The following is an 11,385-nucleotide window of genomic DNA, read 5'->3' on the forward strand; positions in this document are numbered from 1 at the left end:
AACATAGTTTACTGGACCCACGGGCGCTGCTGTGAACCGCTGAAGATTTCAGCATCGGCCCCGAGCTTGCTGAATTAGCCTTTCAACTATCTTGGAGACAACTGCGCTTCCATGCCTACTGTAACGGGATTCCGTAAGTCTGCAAGCTGGTGTGCTGAGGAATTCCTGGGCAAAGCTTCCATCTGAAACGCCCGATGGGAAATCGCGCTGCAGGTCATGCGCCAGTGAGCAAAGGAATCATATTCCTGTCCGCTGGGGCCAGCATTTTGTCACAAGCGGCAAGAGCTTCCCGGCGCGTCCAGCTTGTGCCTGGGGTGCTTTCGCGAGCGCTCGTGTTTCGGAGCCCAGCAGAGCTCCTTTTCGGTACACTGGTGCTGTACTACTTTCGGGTGCTCGAAAGGTGGGTAGACTCCTTGGGCACGAAAACCAATGGGGCCCGCGCATAGTGCCCGCACACCCGGGTCTAAGCGCGGCGTGGAATGCACACCGGTCGTCTCTTCACGCACGACCCTGCGCTGACGGCCCCTCTTGCACTGCTCAGGGAATCTGGCAGCAACAAGTTCGGTGCCTTCGCCGCCGCCAGCACCGGCATTTCCGCGCTGCTGCAGTGGCTGGCGACGCGGTCGGGGCTGGCGGTGTCGGGGCTGCCCTCCGGGCCGTACGGACTCATCTTCGCGGCCTTCGTGCAGTACTTCTTCCAGGTGGGGCTGAGGGCAGGGTAGGGACGGGAAGCAAGCAGCCCAAGGCGGGAAGCACCCGGCCAGCGAAAGCTGCAATGCGCGCGCGCGGCCTGATGGGTTTGCTCACGCACGTAGCTGCTCCTTAGCGTGCATATGATATGACTGTGCACCTTCAGTCCTGCACCGTACCGCCTGCCTGTCAATCCGCCATCGCCATCACTCCTGGCCCTACCCCTCGCAGGTCCCCGCCTCCAATAAGGTGGTGGTATGGCCTGGCTGGCGGCTGAGCGACAAGGTGGGAGTGGCGCAGTGGCCGTGCGGCGGGCACAGGGCAGCTGTGAGGCACGGACCAAAGTAGGACGTAGCTGCACTTTACCTTAGCTCTCCAACTTCTGTGCCGGTCTCGTCAGCTGCGCCTCGTACCTGGCCCCCCCCCCCCCCCCCATCTCTTACGTCCAACCGCCGCCCTCACACTCCACCCGCCTGCCCTCCAGGTGTTCCTGTACCTGGTTGGGATGCAGCTGCTGCTGAGCGGCGGCACCAGCTCGCTGCTGGCGGGGTGCAGCGGGCTGGCAGCGGGGCTGCTGTGGCGGGCCAACGTGGCGGGGCTCAAGCGGTTCAGGGTGAGTGGGGTTGAGGCGCACGCCAGGGGTGAGATGTGCGGGGCGTACGGCTCCACGGTGGCATACTTAGCGGCTGCCCGGGTGCATGGCGTTTTGAAAAAGGGAACCGGCGCTGGAGGGGTTGAAGCAAGGTGACTTTTGCAAGGTGTAGTCGTTGTTGAAATGGCAAATCACGGCCTAAATGTTGTTAGCGGCAGGGCGGGGCGGAGCGGTACCGGGCAAGCAACTGGCGGTGATGCATCCGCCTCCTGACCTAACTGCTTATGCATAAAATGCTCCCGCGCATGGCCACCTCCATCCACTTGCAGCTGCCCGGCTTCGTGGCTCGCTTCTTCTCGGCCACTCTGGGGGCGCTGCTGGGCGGCGATGCGGCGCCGTCGCAGCCCGGCGCGCAGGATACCGCAGCCGGCGCAGGGCACCAGCGGAGAGGCGGCGCCACTGCAGCGGCGGCCCCAGGCCCCAGGCCGCCAGCCACAGCTGCAGCGGGTCCGGGCACAGGCGCAGGCGCTGGTGGCGGCGTGGCGCCGCACCTGCCTCCACCATCTCCTGAGGCGGTGGAGCAGCTGGTGGCGATGGGCTTTGGTGCGGCAGAGAGCGAGCGGGCGCTGCAGCTGGCCAACAATGACGTGCAGGCCGCCATCGGGCTACTGCTCAACAACTAGCAGGAGGAGGACAAGGCTGGCCAGCGGTCCTGACAGTTGTGAATGGCAGCACGGGAACCTGCCAGACACTGCTTGGTGTGGCATGAAACAATGCAGGTGTCTCGGTAGGGGCAGAGCTGTAGTAGCGGCCAAGGTAGCGGCTAGTTTGCAATTGCAAGTGAACGAGGGCATGAACCAGAGATGGAAATGTGCGGGACGCAGATACGGCCATGTGTTTGTAAAGCTTGCAGGCCACGCGGTAGTTCGTTGACGGGCTTATGCCGTGCTATCACCTGCTGCCTCGCACGGTGTGATTGTGCTGGATCAGGTCACAGGGCAGGCAGAAGCAGGCGATGATGCCACTTGAAACGACCTTCGGTCACCGACAGTTGATGTGGTGATGTGCGTGGTGTACTGGTGTGGGCTCGGCCCACTTGCTTTCCGCCTGTTGGTGCTGTAAAGGCAGTGAGCATGCAGCGTGGAATCATGCCCATGTTGACCACGCAAAGTGCGGTACACGCAAAGTGTATATGATACACGCAACGCGGGGTGCATTCCACCATCTGATTAGTCTGCCGTTACCAGGCTTTACCACGCTGCGACATTTGCAAGCCTTCTACGTACATGTGACGTGCAGACTTCCATCCGTGGAAATGCCCAGAACCATTCCAGCGGGCGCGAGGACAGCATTTCGTATGGGGAGTTATGGTACATCAGGAGGAGGGTGGGAAATCGCCTAGATTGCCGAAACCTCTGGTCATTTGAGGGCCGAAGCCCCCCGCTTCGGCAATCTAGGGGGCTGGTGTGTGAGGGCTTCGGCGATAGAGACAGGATATGTGTCACAGGGGCATACCATGCGACTATCGCTGTAGAAAGGCGCTTACAAGCACCATTCACTATCAAGAGTACATGCAAGTTCCTGGCAGACCGTTAGCGCCAATGCAAATAACCACCCGCCGTGCAAAAGGAGGCTGGGCCGTCTGCAGCCGCGGCGGGCACAGCCCCCGCCGCCGCCGCCACTGCTTGATACAGCCGCCATTGCCATCGCCACGCGTGCCGCCGCAACCACGGCCGCGCCTGTTCCCCCTGCACATGCCGCAAGCGCCCTTGCAGATACCGGGCTAGCCGGCAGCGCAGCGCAGCACCGGCGGTCGCCATCAATTAACCTGCGGCACTCAATTAAACCTTGTATACTCGTGTATACTCGTGTGCCACACGGCGCGGGGGCTGGAGGGTGCAGGTGGCGGAGGAATGCGAGCAACACTCATGGACGTCTGTGGCCCCTCGCGTTTGGGTCACAGGTTCTGGCGCCTTGACAATGTAGCCCATAACAGACGTGTTGATGCTGGGTACTGATGTGCGCCTACTGAGCGGCGTTTTTAAGGGTGATACTGCGTTTGGAACACAGTTTACGAGGCTCCAGGCTGCATTGCACCTCTATCATGCTATTACGTTGCATGGAGGCTTCTTTCACGTTCTATCGCAACTTGACAAGTGTTCCTGGCGTCATTCACAGGCACTGCCTACACGCCGCAGCCACACGGACGCATGCCTGCCATTTACCAGTACACTGATGTGCGGTCCCTATCCTGGACAGCCATGCATTGGACATAGTGCTTGCCACGGCCCGGTCTTTCTTGTTCAACTATAAAAATGCTTGCAAGGTAGAACCCAACAAGAGACGCGTGGGCCCTTATGCTTGGACTCGATGCTTCCATTCTTACGGACACCCCACCAGTTCTAAAATGCCGTATCCGCTTCCATGCCCCACCCCGCACCACCCTACCAACCAAGTTTCACACGCAGCACATCAGTCCTTAAAGTACAATACGCATACGTGGTTGCAATTGATTACCCCGACCCAGGGCAGAGTCCTCCCAGGCAATACACCATTCAGTGACACGGACTGATGACTGCTGAAGCACGTGCAGCACGCAGCCAGCTGCGCAACCTGGGGGCCAGAACAGGCGAGGGCGAAGCGCCATGCCTTATTGAGACACAATGAAGGGGGCAGGGCATCTACACACTGTGGCGGCTCTGGTGCGCCTACACCGCACGCAGCATAGGATTCAATCACACGGGACACCAATACCAACCTGTATCCTCCAATAAGATGTTCAGCACTTGTGATGGTGGAAGGCCGGTCTGGACCAGCCCGCCCCAAAAGTGCATCGCGTAGCATGCTTGCGCCAGTGCCGAGCCCATGCAAAGCAAGGGAGCGGCATGGGAACGCAGTGCAACATCGCTGACACGTTTGACATGCAAAGCCTCCCTTCCCTGGTCACCACAGTCATCTTCCACAAGCATCCGGCAAGAACCGCACGCACACACCTGCTGCGTTGTGCTGCCCCACCACTCGTTTCCTGCCATGGGACAAATTCATACGGCGGCCGGCGGTTGATAGGCAAGCATGCACCATGCAACTGACTCCCCTATCCAACATACTACGCGGAAAAAAGAACAAAGAAGCCGCAGCCACTACCGTAATGTCACGCGCGCGCACTAGAGGAAGCAGGAGAGGGAGGGGTCGAGAGATTCCTTGCCGGCCTCCACCTCGCACCTGGCGGGGTGGATGATGGAGCCCTCCAACACACGCCTGGTGCGGCGCCATGCCTCACCCCTGTACGGAAATACAGGCCGGCAGGCAGCAGTCAAACCAGAGGGGGATGGAGCGTCGGGCGAGTGTGTCATGGGTCCACATACCCTAAAGGCACCAGCCAGGGTCCGAAACACCATTCTCCTGCCCCTGCCCCTAGCTCCACTCATGCCCCTCCTCCCCGCTACCCCTCTGGCCCCCTCTCCCCCGGCCACACACACACACACACACACACACACACACACACCACATACACACACGCACAAAGCACACATGTCACTCACTCCGCCAGCACCAACCCCCGCCCGGTCGATGGCCCGGTTCTCGCCCGTCATGACTTGGAAGTAGGAGGCGAAGGGAGGGGCGGGCGCGCCAGCGGAAGGAGTGGCGCCTGCGCGAGTGAGGGGTTCCAGGGGAGAGGGGGGAGGGATGGGGGAGGTGGGTGGGGTGGTGTGTGTGTGTGTGTGTGTGGGGTACATTCATGATTAATTACGAAGTGAAGTCGCAGGCAGGTGCAGTCGCATAGTAGACGTGTTGTTACCGATGTCCGTGAAGTCCAGCGGCCAGCTCCAGCCGTAGAGGGGGGGGGTTCGGGGCTCAGGGTTGAGAAGTTTGATGCACGGGGTGGCAGTGTGGCGGGGGTTGCAAACGCTGATGCGCTGCTTGCAGGCTTGAGGCGGCTTGGGGTCCTCAGGTGTGGAACGGTTGAGGGCGCGAGGTGACCGCGAATACAGGCGAAGACGTGGAGGTAGTAAGACCGGCGCGGCACCGCAAGTGGGCGGGTGGGACCGAACAGTGGGCCCCACCTGATGTCCCAACCCACCTGACGAGCTTGGGGTCGTTGATGACCCAGGGCTGAGTGCTGAACCAGGCCTGAGTGCTGAACCACAGCTGGGGCGTGTGTTAAGAAGCCACACACGTGTGTTAAGAAAGCACTTGCGTGTGTACGTGTATACTGTGTGGTTGTATGGCGGGCGGACTCCGTGTGTGTGATGAGGGGGGCCGGGTGAAGTCAACAGGTCAGGTGTGAGTCAGGCCGAGCCCGAGCACGTGGGAAGCCGCCAGGCTGCCCTGCCCTGTCCTACAACGACCTTGACGTGCGCACCACCCCTGCCTCCCACCACCGCTGCCTCCCACCTTGCACACGGGCCCATACTTGACCGCGGAGGAGGTGAGGAAGGCGGTTGTGTCCATGGCGGCAATCTGCATGCATATGATGTGGGCGTGGGGATGTTTGTTGACCTGTAATCCTAGCAACCCGGTTATCCTGACGTATCGCGATGCCCTGCATTCCACACACCATCCATGCCCCCCGACCCCCCGCGACCCCCCACATTCACTCGTCCACATATAGAGCTTCCTCCCGTGCCCCGCCCCTCCTGAGCCCGTAACTCGCACCTGAGGCATGGAACCTCCCCGTTCCTGCTGCCGCGTCACCTGTAAACCAGTCGTGCGTCCACTGGTTGAGCCCATGGTGGAAGCGCCACCAGGGCGCACCGCATCATGTATTGGCAGTCCCGGACAGCTCCACTGCCGGAGCATATCCAGATTACGCGCACCCCTGCAGCTCCGCCGCCTGTAGACAGGCGTGAGAGCTGAACAACTGCAAACCAAGTGCGGAGGCTTAATGCATAGATCGCCGCCAGTTAAGCCCCATGTATGCCCGGACAGGCTGTAGGTCAGCAGCCTCGACCCTACCCTTGGCAAAGCGCACCTGTCGGCAATGGGTGCACTGCCATTGCTCGGCACCGCTAGTGATGCGGCAGCCTTCCAACATGACGCGACCTGCAGGTTGCAACGGAGACATGTCCACAGGGTAGTTGCCAGCACGTGGAAACACGACATCCAAACAGACACGCTGTCGACGGCGTTGTTATTAGAGCCGAAAAGTGCGGCCGCAACCCCACCTGCAACCGCCCATATGGAAAGAAAAACCGCAACTGCACGTGCCTTGTTAACGCTGTGGCCTGACGCGCACAGAGCAGCAGCACTGGGGCATTGTCCGAGTGTTCGAGCAGCACCCCGCCACCGTGCAGCGCGTGCCGTGAGCCTGACTGTCATCACAGTCAATGCTTGCGCTGAGCGGGTGGCAGGCTCCATGAAGGCCTTGGGCACCGTCAGTGCGATGACAGAGAGCATGTTTAGGCAGGGCACACACAACAGGTAGCAGTGACATGTTAGTGGAAAGGTAGGCTGAGGGCGTGCGCCCAAGGTGTGAGAGACTATTGAGTTGCTAGCAAAGTGCGCACAGGCAGTGGGTGGGCTCATGTGCAATATGTGTCCATCCTGTGCGTAACTCTGAGCATGCCAGCTGCTGTCAGCACACTCGTCAAATCAGTGCATCATGGACGTGGCAAGCTGCTTCAGCTGCGTGAACGGTAGGGCTGCAAACCTCACAAGCAAGTCATGGACTGTCATTCCCTGAACCCACAGCCCGTTCCTTTGCTTAAGAACAACCCCGCACGCTGTCTTTGACCACATACAGCCACCCAAGCACACCTGTGCACCGATGACGGGAGGCGCCACACACGTAGCGACGTGCCGGCACGCCGTTACCTGCGGGCTTGACACCAGCCGCGGGAAAGGGCGCGCGCACGGTGGTTCTTGAGGCGTAGGCGGGGCGCACCGCATGTGCCGGCACGCCGTTACCTGCGGGCTTGACACCAGCCGCGGGAAAGGGCGCGCGCACGGTGGTTCTTGAGGCGTAGGCGGGGCGCACCGCATGTGCCGGCACGCCGTTACCTGCGGGCTTGACACCAGCCGCGGGAAAGGGCGCGCGCACGGTGGTTCTTGAGGCGTAGGCGGGGCGGACCGCATGTGCCGGCACGCCGTTACCTGCGGGCTTGACACCAGCCGCGGGAAAGGGCGCGCGCACGGTGGTTCTTGAGGCGTAGGCGGGGCGCACCGCATGTGCCGGCACGCCGTTACCTGCGGGCTTGACACCAGCCGCGGGAAAGGGCGCGCGCACGGTGGTTCTTGAGGCGTAGGCGGGGCGCATCGCACGTGCCGGCACGCCGTTACCTGCGGGCTTGACACCAGCCGCGGGAAAGGGCGCGCGCACGGTGGTTCTTGAGGCGTAGGCTGGGCGCACCGCATGTGCCGGCACGCCGTTACCTGCGGGCTTGACACCAGCCGCGGGAAAGGGCGCGCGCACGGTGGTTCTTGAGGCGTAGGCTGGGCGCACCGCATGTGCCGGCACGCCGTTACCTGCGGGCTTGACACCAGCCGCGGGAAAGGGCGCGCGCACGGTGGTTCTTGAGGCGTAGGCTGGGCGCACCGCATGTGCCGGCACGCCGTTACCTGCGGGCTTGACACCAGCCGCGGGAAAGGGCGCGCGCACGGTGGTTCTTGAGGCGTAGGCGGGGCGCATCGCACGTGCCGGCACGCCGTTACCTGCGGGCTTGACACCAGCCGCGGGAAAGGGCGCGCGCACGGTGGTTCTTGAGGCGTAAGCTGGGCGCACCGCATGTGCCGGCACGCCGTTACCTGCGGGCTTGACACCAGCCGCGGGAAAGGGCGCGCGCACGGTGGTTCTTGAGGCGGGGCGCATCGCACGTGCCGGCACGCCGTTACCTGCGGGCTTGACACCAGCCGCTGGAAAGGGCGCGCGCACGGTGGTTCTTGAGGAACGGGCAAAAGCTGAGGTGGGCTGGACGGGGATGTGTGGGAGGAGGCGGCAGTGGATGCGGGCTGGCCAGGGAGCGCGGTGGTCAAAGCCGGGCTGGTTGGGTAAGCGAGCAGGAGAAGGTGGGGCCTGGGTCGAGTGGAATGTGAGCGAGTGGGGAGGCTGGAGGCTGACAGCGCGCGAAGGAGGGGAAGGAAAAGGAGGCGGTGGCGGCTGGACGGCAGTGCGAGGGAGCAGAACCGGAGGCAGAGAGTGGAGGCTGGCTGGGAAAGCTCGCGAAGGAGAGGACAGAGAAGGCTGTGGCGCGGTGGGTAGTGCAACGTAGCGAGCCGACGCACACGTTGGCGGGGGTGCAGGGAGCCTGGGGATGCCTGCTGACAGGACTGACTGTCTTTCATGATAACCACCTGCATACATGTAGACAACCCTCCATGTCAATGCAAGTGCAACTAGTGCGGTCCGCGGCAGCCATGGCTCGGCGATGAGCGTTCAAACCAGCCGCTCCCTAGTCACCGCTTCCTAGTCAAACATGGCTCTCGCTACTTGCCTTGAATGAGTATCATGCCCGAACTTCCAAAGGCATTCCAGAGGGCCAGCAGCCGCACGAGGTCGTCGCAAGAACGCCTTGTTGTCTTTTGACTCGAGGCGTGCAGAGACCATTCAGTTTGAGGATCGATAGAGTCCCGTGTTTCACTAGGCCAGGCGCTTGAAACTTGCCTACCAGCGAAGCAGCAAAGATCCCAGTTTGCGCACAGTCGGGCAGCACAGCTTCTCAAAACTGAGAATGCATAAGCATAACATGCCGTGAAACAGTAAGTATTTATCTCTGGTGAGAACGGCAGCTTGTTTGTGCTTTGTGGCAAATCGTCGGATCCAAATGCGGCTATGGCTGTCGGCCTGCCACCAGCCAACCGGCACACGCCCCACCGCCCCACCGGGCCCCCACCCTCCTGCTCCACTGCCGCTTCACTGCCCTTGCTACCTTTGTATGTATATTACTGGAACAGCGACGACGCCCAGTTCGCCACGTCATGGACAGTCAGCGGACAGTCTCACAGTCCGACCGCAGGCCACACCTGACTCCTGTTAAAAGGTAGGGACCATTCAGGGCGGTCACTCAGGCCCAGAGTTCAAGAGAGAGTGCTCTCCCCTGGACGTCTACCAACAAACGTCATGGGTTCATGTCAGTGCGGGCCTGCAAAGGATGCCAAGGCAAACGTCGTGGGGCTGGCGTGAGTGGAGCCCACCATGAACCACAGTGGAAGTCACATGTCAACAGCGGCACATGCCCCTTGGAGTTGGGGCCCCTTGGTGATGATATGAAGTTAAGCTCCCGAGGGCCTTTGGGCAGCAATACTGCTACGGCCGTACCATGGGGGTTGTGTGTTGACACCAGTCCGGTTGCCACACCCAAATCCACGAGAACTTAACTCGCCCCATTACACACCAGAGCACTGACTGGACCAGCCGGCCCATCACCTTGATTCGGCAGGGAATGACAGATGACTGCCCTCATTGTGTTGTGCTTTCAAGAGGCAAGCCAGGAACAGTTACAGCATGCATTGCCCCCTGCTGCCCTGCCTCCTCTCGGGCCCCAGGGCAAGTCGCTCCCTGGCTGGGGGTTATGTGACCTATGTCCGCTCTAATCTTCACGTATAGGTTGCGGCACACACGGGCGGTTATTAGCCTCTTGGGGCTTCTCATGTATACTGCTGCGGACCAACAGCACCCAAAAACCAAACGGAAACTCTCCTGGTGAGGGTGGCGGGGCGTCGATGTATGGCACCAGGCACGACTAGCAGCATGCGGTCACCACCACCCCGCACAATGCGGTCACCACAACCCCACAACTGTGACCCAATATAACAAGGCAAGTACAAGGTAGTACTTCTGTGCATGGGCATGCAGGGCTTGCATCTTTGGTGAGCGGCAGGAAGTGGCCCCCGGGGCATGTTTACTTGCTTCATGAGCATGCATGATACTTGTCTCTCCATCGGTGCCTAACCTACCCCTCAGAGGCTCAGAGCCCAAGGCCACGGCTCGCAGCGGACATGAATTGAAGCCCAAGCACACCCTATCCACCTGCCGACCATCCCAGCCCAAATCCCATGCCTTTACCGGGCTCTTTGCAGGCCAGCTGCTGGAATCCCTCTCTCTTGTGGTATACTCAATTGCGCAGCGCCCAGTCCCTCTGTTTACTGAGCCGACGCCAACAAATCGTGTCGACCAAACCGCCCCCCGCATCCCCCGGCATCCCCCGGCATCACCAACCCGCCGCCCCCCCGCCTCGCGTATGTCACAAGGCACTCGACAAGGCCGCGTTTGGCACCCTGCAAACGTCAAGCCTTCAAGGATTTTGGGCATCGAGCGTGGGAATCGAGTGCCATCGGCAGAGATTGCTTCTTCTCTTGAGGCACGGCGATAAAATAGGGCAAAACGGCCAAAACGATGACCCATGATGCGAGTCGAGCTCGAAAAGGTCGAGAGCGAGCCCACAGAGAGCGGACAGGACGGCAGAGAGAGGCGAGGCAGAGAAGGAGGACATGTTAAAACCATAGCAATTGGTCGTGCAGTGGTATAGCATTGATTACAGGATCCGGTGGCAAAGCTCTGTAGTTTAAGCCTTGCCTCATCGCGCCAGTCAAGTTGGAGCAAATGCCTCCGCGAAGGAGTCTCCACCAAGAATTCTCCATAGCAAACGTTCAATTGATTATGCAGTCTATCCATTTGAGTTGCCCCGCCTTTACACGCCGCACTGGCTGGCTCGCGACCGCTAAGCTACTGCCGCGCGGTCGCAACTTGACCCGACTTCGCCAAACCCTTAAGGCATTTAATTAACCTAACACCTGCGCAAATGAAACACACAATTGATTAACGCGGGCGTGGTATTGCGTTGGGGCGGTGGAGACAACAGCGGCCATTTGGAGGAGCGACGCACTTTGGCCCAGCTTATTAGTGCCCAAAGCTGCAGGTGTGCTTTTGAATATCAGGAAATCAGTTGGCGCTGCGCATTCGCCAGTTTGCGCTTCTTCTGGCGGGTGACGCGAGCAATTCTTTTGAGGCCGAGACGCATACCCGCATGGCTGGCAGATATTCGCGCTGATTAAGGCTTAGTTGTTAATCAATTACTCTTCGACTTTTACCCGCAGGTCATTTGGGCCCTTGTGTGGACTCGCGTGGACATGCATTTTGCGATTTCGTCTAGGAGCGGGGGGCGAGC

At 60.6% G+C, this 11,385-nt stretch overlaps 2 protein-coding genes across 4 annotated transcripts; one reads left to right on the plus strand and one right to left on the minus strand.

Annotated features, from left to right (window-relative positions):
- The first annotated feature begins 2 nt into the window (after nucleotides 1-2).
- On the plus strand, nucleotides 3-2,854 carry CHLRE_08g386050v5 (uncharacterized protein). The gene is made up of 6 exons (XM_001694237.2): nucleotides 3-133; nucleotides 214-400; nucleotides 542-701; nucleotides 922-975; nucleotides 1,175-1,303; nucleotides 1,612-2,854. Exons 1-6 carry the CDS (start codon nucleotides 112-114, stop codon nucleotides 1,963-1,965), a joined length of 906 nt encoding a protein of 301 aa, XP_001694289.1. The 5' UTR covers nucleotides 3-111; the 3' UTR covers nucleotides 1,966-2,854.
- Nucleotides 2,855-3,377: 523 nt separating this feature from the next.
- CHLRE_08g386100v5 (uncharacterized protein) lies at nucleotides 3,378-8,982 on the minus strand. Of its 3 annotated transcripts, none has more exons than XM_043065374.1 (15): nucleotides 8,713-8,982; nucleotides 7,934-8,572; nucleotides 7,748-7,840; nucleotides 7,338-7,654; nucleotides 7,040-7,282; nucleotides 6,491-6,646; nucleotides 6,255-6,325; nucleotides 5,978-6,116; nucleotides 5,678-5,743; nucleotides 5,364-5,431; nucleotides 4,825-4,931; nucleotides 4,505-4,564; nucleotides 4,276-4,307; nucleotides 4,041-4,127; nucleotides 3,378-3,895 (listed from the first exon to the last, which is right to left on the minus strand). In XM_043065374.1, the coding sequence occupies exons 1-14, from the start codon at nucleotides 8,726-8,728 to the stop codon at nucleotides 4,062-4,064; spliced, it is 2,073 nt and encodes a 690-aa protein (XP_042922373.1). In that variant the 5' UTR covers nucleotides 8,729-8,982; the 3' UTR covers nucleotides 3,378-3,895; nucleotides 4,041-4,061. The 3 variants fall into 3 exon arrangements, with proteins under 3 accessions (XP_042922373.1, XP_042922374.1, XP_042922375.1); XM_043065373.1 differs by having other exon boundaries at nucleotides 5,939-6,116; XM_043065372.1 differs by having other exon boundaries at nucleotides 5,939-6,116; nucleotides 7,338-8,572.
- Between the last annotated feature and the right edge of the window lie 2,403 nt (nucleotides 8,983-11,385).

Source organism: Chlamydomonas reinhardtii, chromosome 8, assembly GCF_000002595.2.
Source record: "Chlamydomonas reinhardtii strain CC-503 cw92 mt+ chromosome 8, whole genome shotgun sequence".
NCBI classification, from domain to species: Eukaryota; Viridiplantae; Chlorophyta; class Chlorophyceae; order Chlamydomonadales; family Chlamydomonadaceae; genus Chlamydomonas; species Chlamydomonas reinhardtii.